The sequence below is a fragment of the Punica granatum genome, chromosome 3 (assembly GCF_007655135.1).
Source record: "Punica granatum isolate Tunisia-2019 chromosome 3, ASM765513v2, whole genome shotgun sequence".
In the NCBI taxonomy this organism is placed as follows: Eukaryota; Viridiplantae; Streptophyta; class Magnoliopsida; order Myrtales; family Lythraceae; genus Punica; species Punica granatum.
In genome coordinates this window covers 13,184,203-13,203,137 of record NC_045129.1, presented here as the reverse complement: position 1 = coordinate 13,203,137, position 18,935 = coordinate 13,184,203, and the positions used below count along the sequence as shown (strand labels likewise).

The 18,935-nt window shown below is 38.3% G+C and overlaps 2 protein-coding genes across 7 annotated transcripts; both read left to right on the top strand.

Annotated features, from left to right (window-relative positions):
* Positions 1–1,124: 1,124 nt before the first annotated feature.
* On the top strand, positions 1,125–7,964 carry LOC116200265 (serine/threonine-protein kinase fray2). Of its 6 annotated transcripts, none has more exons than XM_031531094.1 (21): positions 1,126–1,715; positions 2,408–2,662; positions 3,162–3,286; positions 3,477–3,521; positions 3,625–3,706; positions 3,796–3,864; positions 3,962–4,132; positions 4,229–4,294; positions 4,760–4,828; positions 4,918–5,058; positions 5,162–5,232; positions 5,423–5,647; positions 5,858–5,955; positions 6,093–6,187; positions 6,262–6,303; positions 6,494–6,634; positions 6,722–6,770; positions 6,861–6,922; positions 7,319–7,380; positions 7,507–7,561; positions 7,647–7,964. In XM_031531094.1, exons 1-21 carry the CDS (start codon positions 1,518–1,520, stop codon positions 7,698–7,700), a joined length of 2,175 nt encoding a protein of 724 aa, XP_031386954.1. In that variant the 5' UTR covers positions 1,126–1,517; the 3' UTR covers positions 7,701–7,964. The 6 variants fall into 6 exon arrangements, with proteins under 6 accessions (XP_031386955.1, XP_031386954.1, XP_031386953.1 ...); XM_031531093.1 differs by having other exon boundaries at positions 6,090–6,187; XM_031531091.1 differs by having other exon boundaries at positions 5,858–5,967; positions 6,090–6,187.
* Positions 7,965–13,706: 5,742 nt separating this feature from the next.
* On the top strand, positions 13,707–16,942 carry LOC116200264 (putative glucose-6-phosphate 1-epimerase). The gene is made up of 9 exons (XM_031531089.1): positions 13,707–14,029; positions 14,484–14,558; positions 14,730–14,786; positions 14,869–15,029; positions 15,167–15,307; positions 15,658–15,760; positions 15,853–15,952; positions 16,122–16,372; positions 16,501–16,942. The coding sequence occupies exons 1-8, from the start codon at positions 13,919–13,921 to the stop codon at positions 16,334–16,336; spliced, it is 963 nt and encodes a 320-aa protein (XP_031386949.1). The 5' UTR covers positions 13,707–13,918; the 3' UTR covers positions 16,337–16,372; positions 16,501–16,942.
* The last annotated feature ends 1,993 nt before the right edge of the window (positions 16,943–18,935 follow it).

Below are 18,935 nucleotides of genomic sequence, written 5' to 3'. Positions count from 1 at the left end.
TTTTATCTTTTTAATTATACAAATTATCTTCCCTTTAATTGGAAAATTTACAATTATTATTAGATATATTATTCGCATCTCAAACTCAACGGGAAAATAGCAAGTTTTGAATTTATAAATATGATTTCTCAATTTTCTTAGAGAAATAAATTTAAGAAAAGAAGATAAGCAAAGTGAGAAAAGAAAATTAAAAAGACAAGTAAATAACGAGATTCTCTCAAATCTTGAGGAATCTTTAGTTAGTTTGTTGACCCCTAATTAAGATGTTGACATATAACATTGCAAAAATGACATAAACATGCCTTATTAGAAAATTCCAACAATTTAAAGATGAATAAATTGGAACCGAGTCCTTTCTTCCAAATCAAAAAATGGGAAAATATGGAATTATTGCTTCTAATTATCTCTTTACATTTCGTCTGATTCGCTATAAATTTATCGTGAAAACTGAGCAAAGAATATGATCGAAAATATGATAAAAAGTTGTTTTAGTAGCTAATACGAGAAAATAGAAGATGAGTCGAAAGCAATAGAGAATGCAATAAGATCGAATATCAAAATGACCAAAACACCTCCTCGAGTCGTTAACCTTGCATCACAAGGTGCAAGACGTACGCGATATACGCCGCATAGCCACAACAAAGTGATCGAAGCTCCTCGCAACCCTTCTTTTCATTTCGTCAGTCGGAGGAAATAACTGATATATTTGTTCAATAATTGATATGTTTGTTCAAAGAGAAAAAATATGATACCTCTACACATATTTGTCTTTTTGAAAATTACAAAATAATTTTTCTTCAGTTGGCCGGAATACATATCATGAAGCAAATTATGTAAAATATAAGCAAATCACTTCAGATCAAATGAGACGAAAAAGATCAAATGATTTAATCGATCCATCGTATCGTAGATTATCCGGTCCCTCGATTCCACGATACGCGATGCACGTGAGCGTCACGTGCCGTCCATGCTGAGCACCTGAGCCCTCGCAGAGGAACACACAAAAATCTCCACCCCAAAAATAATAATAATAATAATAATAATAATAATTTTTAAAAATAAAATAAAATTCTGGCAGTAGATAGATACATATATACTGTATATGGATATACCAACAAACCAAGTGGTGGGATTCCTGCATGCAAGCAAACGTCTTCCCCCGCTTTCCCTCCTTCAGCTGCGATCCGATTTCCTCTCTCTCTCTCTCTCTCTCTCTCCCTTCGATCGTTTGCGAAAGATCTCATCCATCTCTCTCTCTCGTCTCTCGTCTGTCTCACGACTCACAAGAAAGTGTCATCGTCCATTAATGTCGCTCTAACCTTTTTCCTCCCTCCACCCCTCAACTTTCCACCTCGCCATCTCAACAACCTTAGCGTCATCTCCTCCTCCATAATCGGATCCCTACCGTGGCTGACGCTGTAATGTCCACCGCTTACGCTTAGCTGCCGCGCGCTCTCCCCAATCCAATCCTATCCCCTCCCGTTCGGTGAGATTCCTGTCCGCGATCCGACCGCAGGATGAAGTCCAAGCACGGCCGCGACGACGCCGACCGGGAAACCGAGAAGCGTAAGTACCCGATCGGCCCCGAGCATTACACTCTCTACGAGGAGGTCGGCCAGGGCGTCAGCGCCTCCGTCCACCGCGCTCTCTGCATCCCCTTCAATGAGGTCGTCGCCATCAAAATCCTCGACTTTGAGCGCGACAACTGCGATCTGGTATTATTCTCCCCTCGGCTCCCGTCAATCGTTCACCTTTTCAGCTCATAAAGTTGATAGAATACTCTGTTTCTTCTTCATTATTATTATTATTATTTTTAATATATATTACAACGATCCCTTCCCCCCCCCCCCCCCCCCCCCCCCCCCCAAAAAAAAAAAAGCGTTGAAACTGAAAATTGAAGCAAAGTTTGAATTTTTACATGCGCTTCTTCGGATATATCCTAATGGGTTGCAGGCGGATGTTCAATGACGATCTGTTGGGTCTCCCACGCGTGTAATTTTATTGTAATCTCCCGTTCTCTCACTCCCTGCGTCCTCGAATGTTGCCTCTGTTTCCGTACACACACACCCACATATGCACATATGTATGTCCATGGAGTTTTTGGTATAATTTCAAATACGCGTGGCTTGGGGTTGGAATAGTATGCTTGTGATGAATAGAAAAGGTCTATGACGTGTGTCACCCACAATCCCAAATCTCCTGAACAGAGCTCTTGTTAAATGCTCTGTCTCCCCATCAACATATCCAAACAATTGGGTTGGGTCAGCTTTACGCAGGACGCACAAGGATTAGCACTCTTATGCTCCTCTTATTCACCATTTCAACTTCAGTAGTTTAAGCAATTTAAATATTGTGTTTTTGCCACAAATATTCGTCGTGAAACATATGATTGTTTTGTTCTCCGCAGAATAGTATATGTCGCGAAGCGCAGACGATGATCTTGGTTGACCACCCTAATGTGCTCAGAGCACACTGCTCATTTGTCAATGACCATAACTTGTGGGTTGTCATGCCTTACATGGCTGGTGGCTCATGTCTTCACATACTGAAGGCTGCATATCCCGATGGTTTTGAGGAGGTTGTTATTGCTACAATCCTAAAGGAAGCGCTCAAGGGTTTGGAGTACCTTCATCACCATGGCCACATCCACCGAGACGTCAAAGTATGTACATGATTTTCTTATGTCATCGTTCTGTGTAAGTGTCAGATAATGCACACTGCACTGCGTGTACATGCAAAACCTTCTGTTTCCTGTATGTCTGGAAACTGGAATATATCTATAATACAGCCCCTATTACTGATCTAGAAAATAGGGAATCAAGTTTACCATAAAAACGATGGAGTTTGGAAGTTTGTTTTTTTAACATGTAGTCCATACTATGGCAAACATGACCTGTAAACATAGAGATGTTTATGATTGAAGATTAAGAATTTTCTTTTACATGCATTTTGCATAATTCAATCTGAAACTTCTATGTGATGACATTGATCGAATGAAACACTGTTACTGACTAGCTGACTGAAGAGCTTAGAAGACATAGTTTCTTGCTAATAAGTAAAATAGAGACTTCAAGGACAAATCATTGGGAATATTGTTTTTTAAACCTCAGTCAAACTAATTTATTGCACTCATGCGTTTCCTACTTTGCCTTTTTTTGTAGGCTGGGAACATACTTATTGATTCCCGTGGAGCAATAAAGCTTGGAGATTTTGGGGTCTCTGCTTGTCTTTTTGATTCTGGTGACAGGCAACGCACAAGGAATACTTTTGTGGGAACACCTTGTTGGTAAGGCATTTGAGGTTACTTGATTTACATGTTACAAAAGCATTAATAGTCTCTTTTGTTTCTAGATCCAAGTCCAAGCTTCTAATTGAAAATTAAAGAATTCTACCCCTGGATACATGGCCATTGACCTGTGGTTTATATATCCATCTCATTATATTTACAATTGGAACTTGCTGTGTCTACATTTTAGGATGGCACCGGAGGTTATGGAGCAATTACATGGCTATGATTTCAAGTTAGCAATTCATTCTTTCCTATAGTTTCTTTTGTAAGCTTCATTACAGTATAGCTTTGTGGAATATTACCTTATCCATTTCTATTCCTAATATTTCACACAGAGCGGATATCTGGTCTTTTGGTATAACTGCACTTGAGCTTGCTCATGGGCATGCTCCATTCTCAAAATATCCTCCTATGAAGGTTAATATACATATTATGCATGTTGTATTTGGCATCTCATTTTACTTGGTGGATTCCCATTCCATACTAAGATGAAGCTATCACTTTAGGTACTTCTCATGACCTTGCAAAGTGCACCCCCTGGCCTTGACTATGAAAGAGACAGGAAGTTTTCAAAGGTTTGCTTCAAGAAAATTGAACTTGGAACTTGAATGTGATAATCGCATGTCTTTTTAGTGGCTATACAGTTTCATACTTTTTTTCATGTCTCTGCAGTCTTTCAAGCAGATGATTGCGAGTTGCTTGGTTAAAGACCAGTCCAAAAGGCCAACTTCAAAGAAACTCTTAAAGCACTCCTTTTTCAGGCAAGCCCGGTCAAGTGATTATATAGCGCGGACACTTTTGGAGGGCCTGCCTGCTCTTGGAGACCGTATCCAGGCATTAAAGGTTCAGTGCGACTTCTTTTGGATCTGAATCCAAAGCTTTTGCAATGCTTGTCTGGTAGGTAAACACTTTCTAATTTAAATTTTCTTAGTTTTACAGAGGAAGGAAGAAGATATGGTTGCACAAAAGAAAATGCCTGATGGGGAGAAGGAGGAGATATCCCAGGTACCATTTCTTCATATTTTATTTGATAGTTCATTTTGTTTTAACCATGCTGAGAAGAAAATTGCTGGTTATACCCACTTCATCACCAATTTAGCTGAGATGCTACACGTATTCCATTTCTATCTTAGGTTTTGTGTGCCTAGAATATTCTTCAAAAGTTACTGATCAATTCAGAAAAGCAGTAGGAGTATATTAAGAATTACTTTGATAGATTTGACATAGTGGGATGAGATTCCACTTCCATAAAAGGTAAATATATTTTAACGATGCTGAAGCAGTTCATACGACAAAAAAGAACTGAACCACCTTAGTTGGTCTTGGATATTTTTTTAACTAGTTAACAATTGGGAGGATTATAATCGCTATTTACTGATTTAATTGTGAACAAGTACCTTTCACTCTGTATGCTGGACATGATCTTGCCTAATTCTAAACTTTCTGTGTCTGCTCTTTCTTTTTTGATAGAATGAATATAAGCGAGGAATTAGTGGTTGGAACTTTAATCTCGATGACATGAAAGCTCAGGCGTCCCTGGTATGTCTATGGCTTGAAATCCTTTATCAGGTGCTACTAAACTTTGCAAAATTTCTGATTCACATGGTTGGGACTTGTCATTGTAACAGATTCAGGACATTGATGAAGCAATGTCTATGTCGGACAGTGTCTATGAAGGAAGCACTAGTTCTTCATCTACAGTTGATGGTCAGGCTAGGATACTCCATCCTCAAATGTCTTGCCTGGGCAATGCAGAATATTATGATACGGTAACTAATAGTCTTTAAATTCATTTTCTGGAGGATTTATTTTCACTTTTCCAGAAAAAAGATTGAAGTGCTTCAGCAGTGCTTATTATCTTCTTCTGCCTAGGAGGACAATGATGGAGTACATAATCAGTCAGCTCCTCTTCCATTAGTTGATCCTACTACAAGTATTATCATGTAGGTTCCTGGATTTTTTACTCTTCTTTGCCCGCTATGCTACTATCCGAACATGCTACTCATTTCCCTTGGAAATAGGCTTGATTTGTTTCGTGTTTTATTATCATCGTGGGTCATTTACATGCTATGGCTGTGGATGACTGTCATTTGAATGTTCAATTTCAATCCCCCTTTTTCCCCCCTAATCCAGGCATCGAGCTGCAAAATCCGAGGATGACTTAAGTGTTGCTAGTTCAAGTCATGAGGTACATGAGGAGCACAACGATAACAAATCAATTGAAAAGCCTGATTCAGACATTAGTGGAAAGGGCTTGGAAGGTATTGCTACCATCTCCAACTCCAACCAGAGAAAAGGAGGTTCTTCCAACGGCATCAATTTAGTGGATTTTCCAAATCGACTTACTAGAGTAGAGAGGTTAGGCAACACCTTAAGTGCTTATCTTTTGCTTGATTAATATTTATCATTATTGATGATAGAAACTTCTTATCTATGTGTGCCTGTTGCTTCACTACATCAGGCTCGCTTACCTGAAATACCATGTACTTTTATCTTCTTTAATTACTACTGGTATCTTTGGTATTTTGTATTTCTTACATCCATATGATGTCTAATGATACTTTTCAGTGGAAAGATGCAAATTCTGCCACATGTTCATTCAAATGGAAATATATCGACAGTTTCTTCGGCAGATGATATAATCTCTGAGCTTCCTGCTAGAGTTGGTAAACCTTCAGGCATGTTTGGCGATTTTCTTTTCTTAATTCTTATTGGTCCTTCTTCATGCTTATGGACTCACCGTCATTCCTGATTTAAGAATATGTGGTGTCTTCTTCTGATTTAGTTTTTGAAATTGTAGCAGCAAACAATGATGACCTTGATGAGAAAGCAAAGGTGCCTGTAGTACAGCAAAGGGGACGTTTTAAAGTCACTTCAGAGAATGTAGACCTAGAAAAGGTCATAATGATTCTCGTCGTGCTTCTCTACTTCATTTGAGAGCATCAATCTAATTCCCGATACTGTCCTTCCAGGTGGTCCCATCTCCCGGACTGCAGAAGAGCCACAGCATGCAGGTTAGTATTTTTGACATAGCACTGAGACCATTCAGAACGACTCTTGCCTTTTTGTTCAGAGAGGAGAAACTATGTCTTTTAAATCTTTTTGTTCGTCCTTGACTCTGCACTGTGGTATGAAAAGATTTTCTCTCTCTTCTACCTAATAGCATTGGAATCACTCATTATGGCATTTATGATGGTGATGTAGGTCATTGCCCAGCACCCCACCATGTCGGCATCTCCTGTGCCATCTCCATCACCATGTGATCCCGTAACTTCAGCCCTTCCTAGTGGCAACTCTCTTCTTTCGACTCTGTATTCGTTTCTGCAGACAAATATTCAGCAAAGAGTATGTATTACGCATATAATCATGCCTTTATTTTGTTTGGTTATCTTGCTTTCAGATTTGTTTGTTGCTCATATCATCCTGAAACAGGAATGCATCTTAACTTTATTGAAGCAAGCAGCTGCTGGCGAGCTCACAGGTAAAAGCAGCTAAGGGTCCCCTTTGATTTTCTTATTAGGAACATTAATCTAGTATTCTTTTAATGGTCATCTTATTTTGCTTCTTCCAGCCCATCGCCCCACTGATGGGGGAGGCATGCAGGCAAACAGTGCTGCCACTGACAAAACATTGGTAAGGACAGGGCTGTTTCACTTTCGTCAAGTGTGAATTTTGTTGATTAGTTTTTGCTTCATTATTTGTTTTCTCCTTAGTGGCATTAAGCATGTAAGGTTATGTGTAGCATAAGTTTGGTGTATCTTAAATGTGCAAGGTTATATTTGTTTTCCTAGACAAAAAACGAATGCTCTATATAGTCCTTTGTGTTTCTCTACAATATATTGCTTTTTCCATCCATTTGTTGGAGATATTGAGGAATAATGCGAACAATTAATAGGTCTTTATAACTGGCTCTGGCCTTATCAATCACCTCTAGATCGTAAATTAAAAATAAATAAATAAATAAATAAGGGGCAGCAGGTGGAATAATAGAGTGACTCTTAAACTAACGAGTCTGATGTTTTATTTCAGCTTGAAGCTGCACATGACAGAGAAAAGGAGTTGCTTCATGAGATAACCGAATTGCAGTGGAGGTAAAATTCTTGACAACTCTTTAAAACAGTTGCAAAGGGAACAAAGAGTTTGTTTTTCTCCCAAGTGTTGGGTAAGCTAAGAGCTAGCTACTTTTGGAATTCTGTAATATCTATTATTATGTGTAGACTCATATGTGCACAAGACGAGCTCAAGAGACTGAAGTCAGAGAATTCTCACCAGGTCTGCTGTTGATCTACTTTCTCCGGTGTATGTAGGTCGTTTTTGTGAACATAATCCTCATGACTCTTAGCTTCAATGATTCCAGAATGACGATAGGATACTTGGGCAAAAGCTTCCCACAAGGGCAAATGGAGATTAAGATGAAAAGCTCAGGAAGCTGTCGAATAAACGCGCGATTGTAAGAATGCTTTATCGTCTTCATTTGTTAACTGTTAGGTTTATGCTACATGTTTAGCCCTTAGTTATAATTGATGTTGATACTGTATTAAGTCTTAGCCAACTCGCTATTCAATAGCTGATATGTGAATGCACTCCAAGCCGTTTGGCTGTAGTAGGACCATATGAACTGAAGTAGTTAATAAATGGAAGACAGACTTGTATTAATGATTGAAATTAACGTACAGATATTCGTTTACTTGGCAAAAAAAGTTACAATTTGCAGAAATTAGTTATCGAACACTTAGACTGGAGGTAACGAATAATTATCTTGACCTGCATGGTCTACTTATGGCATGTTTGGTAGGACCGGATCAATTACGTATGTAATAACTATTACATTGTTTGTTTGCATCCGTAATCGAAGTAGGAGTTACGGATTGGATTTAGAATATGTAATAGATGGTGAATGATCATTTCCTTATCAAATTACTACTTTACTCTTAATCATTCATCAAATTTACAATTTCACCCACCACTCTGCCGTTCTCTGCTGCCGCCCACAGCTCGCCACTGGCCAACTTCCACCTCTGGAGACACAAAGCACCATTTTATGGCCGATCTTGAGCCCATGAAGTCCAATCCGACCTCGATTAGGCTAGATCCTGCCTTGAAGACCTAGATCTAGGCCGAAAATTCTCAGAAACCCACAAGCCTCGTTTGAGCTTCGAGATCGGTCCCTCCCATCACACTTGAGGCTCGCGGACCCAACGGTTGGGATCGTCGTGGTCTCACGAACCCAGCCTTCGAGTCCACCGGCCCCGACTGGTCGAGCTTAGGGCTCAAAGAGAGATAAGCCGTTTCTCTCTCTTCAAGGCCCAGGCTCCCGAGCCTTGGGGTCCGCCAATCGGGGCTCGTGGACCCCAAGGCTGAGTTCGCAAGACCACGGAGACCCTAGCCGTTGCGTCCTCAAGCCCCACGGAGCCACAAGCTCAACGGAGCTGAGCAGTAAAAGACGTTTCATCTTCTTTTTTTTCAAATCAATATATTATTTTTTTGTGTTAAAAAATAAATTTGTATTAAATTTAAATACTATTTATATTTGTTTAATATATATTACTTATATTTATTTAATAAATATTATTTTAATACTTATTGGATAGGGCATTTTGGCCTTTGTAGTTTATATGAGGGTAATATTGTATTTTCATCTAAAGTTCCTTTTATTCATTCCCTCAAACAAAATTTCAAAATTGTGATTCACATTCCTTATTATATCCCAACCAAACAAATAGGTTTATATGTAATCTTTATTCTATTATTTATTCATTCATATTACATATGACATTCCTCACTAATTCCATATTACGTACAACCAAACATGCCGTTATAATTGTTTTGAAAGAGCTGAGAGAGATGTCATGGTAGCTAAATTAGGGCCCAACCTTCAGCAACAAGATGTGCCGAATGGGATTTAGATTCCATTTATGGTTTGTCCTTGAGTCGTAGTCGCTGCTGTTTGGAGTGAGAGTAACTGCCCCGTGGATATATGTGATCTGTTCCTTCATGATTAGTATAGGAGCTGTGGACAACAAACGGACTGTCGAATAAGACTCCTGAAATGTCTTGGGAACGACTGCGGTCGTCTACCACCACCACATGTTCAAAGTCAGTCAGTCATTCTATATTACCTTTTTTTTCCATAACGTTTTAGGTTGTGTTTGGTTTTAGAGTTGAGTTGATTTGAGTTTTGGTTTTAATTGGTTTGTAATGATTGTGTTGTTAAATTATGAGAAAAAGTGTGAAAAAGTAATAAATAGTTGAGAGAAAATAATGATGAAGTAATGATTGTGTTGAATAGTGAAAAAAGTAATAAATAGTTGATAGAATTTAATATTAAAAATTGAATTGAATAGTTAAAAATTTTTGAAAAAAATAAAAAAGTAATAATTGTGTTGTTGAATTGAAGATAATCGGAGTTAAGTTGAATAGAGTTGAAAATTCTTTTGAAACCAAACACACCTTAATATTATTGCGTAGGAGTACACATGAATGCAAATTTTCTTAGTCAGCTGGATTACTTGTTTGACGATGCTATACATTGGTCGGATATCCTTATAAAATAACGGCTGGATATTGCAGTTCATCATGATGCTTACGACAAGGGCCTCGACAAGTTACGATTAAAGAAGCCATATGTTCCGCTATAAATTGATGGTAGCTTTATCTAGTGGAAATATGAACCGCACATTCACGTAGGCTGTGTTTGATAATATCAATTTATTAAAGGTTTAAATTAAATTTCCAGCACTTAGATTTATCTTTGTTTATTTGACACAAAAAATCAACTTAATTAACTTACTAGATTAAGTCATAAAAGCGCTTAATGGTTTCAGTAAATGGAAACCTACTTTTCTTTTTTCTTTTTCTCTTTTTTTTTGCCCTTTTTCCCCCTTCTGATTCTCTCAGCTGAGGGAAGAACTTTTCAAAATTTGCAGCGACGCCCCTGAACTTTTTGTAACTACAGAATGGTCCATTTGGGTCTCACACACAACGAGAGAGTTAATGAGAGAGAGAGAGAGAGAGAGAGAGAGCAGAGGATGGGCTAGCGATGGAAGAGGCGGTGGTGGCACGGATCTCAGTGTTATGGACAGATCTGAATGGAGAGAAGGGCAGATAGCATGAAAGGTTGCAGAGAGAAGGAGAAGGATAAGCTCAGCAGATTGAAAAGGTAAGAGAGAAATAGAGAGATAGATAGAGAGACAATTTTCTGGATTTTCATCGATAAACATAGCATCCTTACATCAGTAGCTTTATAGATATCAGCTGAAGATGCCAATATTCCTTCTGTAACAAACTCTCAACAATTTTGCAATATACCCGTCCTTTTTCTATTTTTTTCTATTCTCAGTTCTTATTACAATTTGGCCCTTTTACTTTTAAACCATGACACTCAGCCACCACTAATCAAGGCGAGGTCGCTGGGTAGCCTAGGAAGTTGCCGACGGTCTCGTCTAGGACGATGTGGTTGGGATCAAAGCCTTCAGCACTCCCGATCTCCCCACTCTCTTGAAATCCGAGCCGTGACCGTCCCTTATGTTTCCGATGGTGTAACTTCCCTTCTTTATTTTCAATTCTTTTTTAAAATTCTCAGAAAACGTTATAGTAATATAGTGTGGGAATGCTGAGTCAAAATTTTTAAAATTTAAAAATGAAGGGCTATCATGTAAATATAAGATCCCAAGAACTTCCAATTTTTAGTATTTGCTCCACCAAACAATTTTTATATTAAGCACTTTAAAATTTCACCACTTAAATTAAGTGCCGAAATTTTAAATTCAAAAAAGCACAACGGTACTCAAGTTTCATTATTTTTTTTTGGGTTAAACCAAAGATTTCATTCCACTTAATCAACCAAAATCATTTCAAACGTAAACAAGTAGTTTAGGAGACTTGCTCAAATTTCGACTATAAGTAACGAGACCTGAAATTCCCACACCTTCCAAATGTTCTATATCCAAGCTGTATTAATTATGTCAGTGATATCTTTTAAAATTTTCAATATCTGGTTAATATCGTCTTGGTAATTTGAGATTTATGTTATTCCTAATTTGTTGTTTCATCGAGCCTATAAATAGGCAGATATCCTATGTATTCTCTTGAGACAATTAAACTAATAAATTGCTCCCGTGGTTTTGGCCTATAGCCGCCACATATTCTCAATCTCTTTAACTCCTCTTCTTCTCTTTTTCATTTTCGAAAATCAGACTTCTTGATGATGAGATGACGAAGACGATAATAACGGACTATTGAAGCCAGAAAGGCTCATGTCAATCTCTTCCGACCTCTGAAGCCAAAATGTTCAAGCCGTTTCATTAGACCTCTGAAGGCTAGACGCCTCAAGTCGACGGTTATTTTTCAACCTCTGAAGCCGAATTGCTCAAGTTGATTTCTTGATGACTATTGGGCAAAGCACCACAGTCAATCAATAGTTGTGATCTGCTGGGGCAAAGAGCCCCTATCGTCGCTAAACACATCTTTACTTGCAAGACAAGCATTTTGCTATGTTGCATGCTCATCTTGAGGTGGAGTGTGAGAGATATTAATTTGATACTTTAGAATTTAGAATATTTGAATAAGGTTCCATGATATCAATTAGATTAGGGATATCTTTCAAGTTTTTCAATATATGGTTGATATCGTCTTGGTATTTTGAGGTTTATGTTATTCCTCATTTGTTACTTCATCGAGCCTATAAATAGGCGGATATTCTACGTATTGTCTTGAGCCAGTTAATCGCTCCCTAGTTTTGACCTATAGCCGCCACGTATTCTCGATCTCTATTTAACACCTCTTATTCTCTTTTTAATTTTCTTGATGACATTCATTTTCAGCATGAAGCGAAGAATTCCATCGCAATCAATATCAATAGATTTTCCCAGCTCCTTATTTCTCTTCTTCAATTATTATGTCCACGGGTCTTTATATTTCTTTCCATACCATTTGTAAAAAGGGAAGAGTCATTTCGTCACTTTCACTTGCTTAAAATATCCATAACGCATATTATTCAATTAATCATTAATAATAACCATTAAAATAAAATTAAAAATTAAAAATTGTAAAATAACTACCATAGTCCCTATTTTTTCTCCTTTAGTCTTCCGTACTTTTTCATGCCCAATCTGTCATTTCTTCTCCTTTAGTTTTCGATGGCGGCAATGCAACGGATATGACGATATACGCTTCTCTCAATGGTATGGAAATACTCCTCTCCACGCCCATCCCATCCAGTCTCTCCCTCCCCTCGGTGGCCGCCTCTCGTCTTCGACAACTCCTCCCCACGCATCTATGGAATCCTCGCCCACCACGATTATGACCGCGATTTCAGTCAGGTCCCCTATGCCTGTCGCTGGTCTGTACCGATCAAAAAGCTTGAATCCTTTTGATTTGACGGTTGGTCTGATTATATTGATTTTCGCTAGTTTGAACCGATCTAGGAGTCCTTGATGTTTTGTTTATGGTTCTTTGATTTGACAATCTATTTGATTGGTTTAACTGTCGCTGGTTTGAACCGATTTAGGAATCCTTGCTGCTTTGATTTGATTGTCTAGGGATTAGGCTGCTCATTGTGATCTGTGATGGGTTCATGCACCGAGTACCACTTCAAGACCCCTCGTACTTCTGCTTCTCTATTTCACATAGTAATAGGATTGCCTCTGGCTCCGCTTCCCAGTATTGATTGGGTCCATATAGAATTTAGATGTAAGAGGTTGGAAACAGATATACAACAACTAAAAAGATTTCTGTAACTGTATTTGTGTCATCACATTGTATTTTTCCTTTGCAACAACCCCAACATATCTGCTATATTTTTCTATCATTGTAATCTTCTCTTGAATATTTTATCTTGTAGTTGTTTTTGTCATCAATGGATATTCATTGATTTGTTAAGCCAAAAAAAAAAGCACCTATATTTTAAATTTCATTTCCATTTGTTGAACACCACAAAATAGCAACACAATGCATGCAGTACACGCGGCTACCCTCGAGTAGTAATTTAAGAAGGAAAAAATAATATATTTATTTAGATTGATTCAAGTACTTCGATGTCTATATCCCTTAAAGTTTTATATTCAAGTCTTGTGAATAAAAAAAAATTCATGATTAGGAAAATTAATCCCTTAATAGGTCGACCTGCCTCGGATTTGGATAAGTTGGAGTCCCTTGTGCTTCCTTGTATCAGTTATGCGAATAAAAACTGCCCGATTCCTTCCTCAATCTTCAAAGAAGACTGACTCCTCCTAATAAAATATAATTTTGGTTATGCAATTCGGCCCTACACGAAGCCCAGCCCATGTGGTGGGCCACCCCAATGGGCCGGTGAGCTCAAAATCCATCGAGGCTCCAATGAGGGGGCAAAAGGGTAAAATCGGTGAGAATGCGGAATAGTTCGGGCGGAAAAATAGGGGGAAAATTGCAGGGAGGCCGAGAGAGAGAGAGGGAGGGAGGATAAATCTACAGGACGAAACGCCACCTGAAGCTCAAAGAAACTGAGAATCTCCTCAAATATTCATTCACTCATCACTTTCTTCTCTCTCTCTCTCTCTCTCCCTCTCTCTCTCCTCTCCCGTCTACATCTGCACAAATCCACTCGATCCCCACACAGATTCCAGCTTCCGAACGAGAGAATTGGTAACCGACATGGCCATGCCGCCGGAGAGGAGGGTGGAGGTGAAGCACGTCGAGCTCTGCAAGGGCGTTAACGGCCTCGACAAGGTCGTCCTGCGGGAGGTCCGTGGTTGCTCCGCCGAGGTAACCTCCTCAATTCACAATCTCTGATCCTTTGCTCTTCAATGTCCTCGTGACTGATTGTTTTTCATTTTGCACCGCCACCGGCGAACGTTTTGAGTCATTTCTTTTCCTTGAATTGTGCCAGTCCTCGGCTAGGTTTAGATGCGCTAGTTTTTGAAGTGTTTGATCGTGTCGCTCGAGTGAGGCGTTGATTGAATCGGTTGAGGCCAGCGGTGGATTCGCAATTCCGTAAATGATCGGTTTAGGCTGTTGATTCAGCCGATTTACGCATCCGTTTTGCATTTTATACCGTTCTCCGTGTAGATACTACAGTTCTGCGTGCATGATCTTGATTTGTTCGTTGAATTTCATCACCATTTGTCATTATATTGGATGGAAGTTTTTAGGAGATTTATTCATTTCGTAGCTTTGGTGCATGTTTAATTTGGATTCTATCTGATTCTTCTTTGAATAGGTGTACCTGTATGGGGGTCAAGTAACTTCTTGGAAGAATGAACATGGAGAAGAATTGCTTTTCGTCAGCAGCAAGGTGCTATACTTCCTTACAATCTTTCCGTTTTCTTCTTAGGGTACATGTCTTAGTATGTCTGCGTGCTCGGCTGTCCAAATAGCTCTTATGTTATATTATACCTTATACGGAATTATGAAAGCTGTTCTAGAAAATAATCTTCTAAGGCTAACTACATGTTCTTTGGACCAGTCTAATTTCAAGCCGCCGAAACCAATTCGTGGAGGCATTCCTATCTGTTTTCCTCAAGTATGTATCTTCCATCTCCGAGGTACTCAGTTATCTTAACAGTACTTTGGACATCTTCTAAGAGATGATCTTAAATATGCAGTTTTCAAATCTTGGTCCTCTTGAACAACATGGATTTGTGAGGAACAGGTTTTGGAGCATTGATCACGATCCTCCGCCTTTTGCCACAAGTACCTCCAATAAGGCCTTTGTTGATTTGATTTTGAAGCACTCTGAAGAAGATTTCAAAATCTGGCCCCACAGGTGCTTGGTGGCTGCTGATTGAATGTGATTTGAACTAGTTACATGCACGATATTGATACTGTCCTTGGTTTGGCTGAATTGAACTTTTAAGCGGTCATTGGTTGACTAAGAGCGAAAATCTCTTTAATTCATTGTAGATATGAGTTCCGCTTGAGGATTACGCTGGGACCTGGGGGAGATTTGATGTTGACATCACGGATTCGTAATATGAATACTGATGGAAAGCCATTTTCATTCACATTTGCCTACCATACCTATTTTGCTGTTACTGACATCAGGTCTGTTGATCCTGAATTATGCAGTGCCGTTGAAAATTCTTTGTTATAAAAAGATGCTAAATATTTTCTAGCTCATGTATTATCTGTATGCCCACGTAAATAGACCTTTGAGAAAACTGATAGGTATTGGCGTGATGCCTTCCTGTAATAAAGAAGGTTCTTTTGGAATAGATGGCAAAGAAAAATTAATCTACATTAATTTATTTAGTGCGACAAGATTCTGTTTTATCATTATAAAACTCGATATCACATTTAATGTTTCCTGAGCATTGCAATTAATTAAAGATGTCTGCAGGGAATTATGCTAGTTTTTAGCCTGTATTTAAACATGTTACGTTGCTTTTCTATAGTGAAGTGCGGGTTGAAGGACTGGAGACTCTGGACTATCTGGATAACCTAAAGAACAGGGAGAGATTCACTGAGCAAGGAGATGCCATAACATTTGAATCAGAAGTATTCCTTTCATTAGCTATTTTCTCATTCTAATGATCTCGGTGTCCATTATTCATATCCCCGTTAACTTTATAAACCATCTGCTCCTGTAGGTGGACAGGATATATCTCAGTACACCTACAAAGATTGCTATTTTGGACCATGAAAGGAAGAGAACTTTTGTGTTGCGAAAGGATGGGCTACCAGATGCTGGTAAGATGGGCATATCATTATGAGGCAGACTTAGTTCCGAGTTAATTCAATCCCAAAAATTTAGTAAACCACTGGAATGAAAGTGGAAGGAGAATGGGGAGCAACTCAAACTTCTCTTCTTTGTCTCATAAATGCAATCAATACTTATCGACGTAACTTTGCTTTGCAGTGGTGTGGAATCCTTGGGATAAGAAAGCGAAGGCAATGCCTGATTTTGGTGATGAAGAGTACAAGCATATGCTGTGCGTGGAGGCCGCTTGTGTTGAGAAGCCCATTACTCTGAAACCTGGTGAAGAGTGGAGAGGCAGACAGGAGATTTCTGCTGTTCCTTCCAGTTACTGCAGCGGACAACTCGACCCACGAAGAGCTCTTCAATGTGGTTAGAAAGGGCTGTCATCTCCATCCACTGCTCTTGTACAGGTACACTTCAGCAAAAGGTGCACTGAAATCAGTTGCTGTTCAAGTCGCAAGATAATTTGTTCAAAGGTTTAGACCACAAAATTTGTTAAAGAGACCATTATGAAGTCAAGATTTATTCTCATTCGCAGGCGTTTCTGCATTCTTATCTGGAGCTCTTGGTGATTCCATCATGGCTGGTCTTACTTTCAAAGGCAAATGATCATCTTTCGGAAGTGTTAATATACAATTCTCAGTAGAAGCACTACTCAGTGTTACGTCTGGTAAAGAGTGATAGAAGTCAGTAAGTGAACAGTTCTTTTTATGTTTCTGTATATTTCTATGGATTCTGCCTGAGGAGAAAGATGAAGAAAAGTGCAGGCTGCTGCTACTTTCTGCTTTGAAGGAGATCTTTTAATGTTTCTATTCAAGAGTTACCACCTCTTGTTTACGAATGGATTGTCATTTCTTTCTTTTAACATTTTGCAATCCCCTGGCAAGAGGCAGGAAGCTATTCTTTTTTCCTTGCCCTGTTGTTACTGATGATAAGCCTTTGCTGTGATTCGTGATCCAAAGAATCTTCATCACATGCTATATTTTCTCTCTTCTGGTTGGTTGTATTATACTGTTAGCTCGAGTCCCTACTCTTGACTTGTGAGCAAAGATAAAGGAGCTTCAACTTTGGCAGCACCCTTTTTGGAGTTCCTTGTACATTAAGCAAGCTTCCCGTTTGATCAGATACTTGATACTTCTTGATCTAAAATGAACAGTTTGTGCGTCTTTGCAGTTCAATAATTTCCGCAACACCTTTAGCGGGATTTTTTAAAGAACTCGCGGAAATGTCGGTGTTGCTGGCTGGCCCTTTATTATTACGATAAGGAGTGGCTTATATTAGGTAGCAAGCATTTTCCTAAAGACATTCTTTAGTGATCCTATCATAATATTAATATATATACTTATTAAGCAATCGAGTATTTGTTATAATTGAGCAATTTTTTTTTTGGCCAAATCATTATGAATTAGGGCTGTTTAAATTTTAAACATATTTTTGTATTCTTCGTATATCCCCCTTTTCATTGCGCCCTTCCACCTTCCTTAAATGTATAATTAGCACTAGAGTAACTAGGAAATAGAATTACAGGGATCAGAGGTGGCGTAACTACGAAGTTACACATCAAAAAGACAACTGAAAAAGGAATCATGAAAAAGAATGCAACTATTCTAAAAAAGAGAAGAATGGAAACAGAAAAACAATTGATTTCTTTTCACTGCTCATTTCTATTGTCGCGTTTTCTCCCAAGTTTACTTTTATAGGCAGAACAAGTTTTTCTATTATTTTATTTTTTTTGCTTTATCTATATTCTAGAGCGCGTGGAATTAGTGTATTTATGTTACATGCACGAAAATTTTCAATTGTGATTATAATTTTTTTTGGGTAAAATACATTATCCCATGAAGCTTTGCCTATGATAGTCGACCCCATACTTGACCAAAATAGACACTCCTTCCCATTCTTAATAGAAAAAGTGATAATTCATCCCGTGGATCATTTTGAACTCACAAGAAAAAATTCTTTTGGTCCTTTTTCAATTTCGTCCTAATTAATCTTTTTGTTCAATATCGACATCAAAAATAAAGAATAATAATTTTTTGGTCAAGAATGATTGGAAATAAAAAAAAAATTTAAAAGAATCTCGTAGCTACTATATATGTTTGAGATGGTCAATGACCATTAAGGTTTAGGTTATCTACGGTGGAGGTATTTGCAGTAGACGAGGCCCCGCCCTTAACATCTTGTAACTACTATATGTGTTCGAGATGGTCAATAACCTCTAAATTCTCTTTATGGGGGATGGAGACTTTGTTGGTAATCACCTACCATCCAAGCTTATAAATCGTGAAAATAGTTATCTATAATTTCATTGGAGTGGTACCACGTAACACGATTTTCATATAAAAATTTGCTATCATGCAAATTTTCATGAATAATAATAATTTTTAAAATTTAATAAATAAGAAAAAAGAAACGTCAACAAGAAGTAAGAACGTGATGGTACTGTCACCACCTCGATGCCTCATGGGGCTACTAGTTAACAATGATCTATAGGGGGCGCGAGTCTAGAGGGATGGGGACTTAGGGTAGAGTAGAGGAACAGTCACACCCATCCCCTAAAACCAAGGACTTCAACTGATAGTTGTAGTCGTCAATATTAGGCAAGCTCCCTACGATGTTGGCCCATTTTATAAATTTATTTTAAAATCTATTTTCACAAAAATATTGTTAGATCGTAGACATGATCTCTTTGTGTCAAATGTAACAGTTTTGAATATCGATCTTGGGAGTGGAGTCTCGCCAACAGACACTCTCACTCTAAATCGTTGAGAGCCTCAATGGTTGTTGACAAATTGTTCTCTTTCCTTTTCTATTTTCCAAAATTTTATTATTCTAAAAAATATTGCACATTAATAGGTTTTATTGAAATTTAGATAGTAAGATCAAAGTTGATAAACTGTGCAACATTGAAAATGAAAATAATTTAAAAGAAAAAAAGAATTAGGATAAAAGTGAAAAGTAAATAAATGTTGA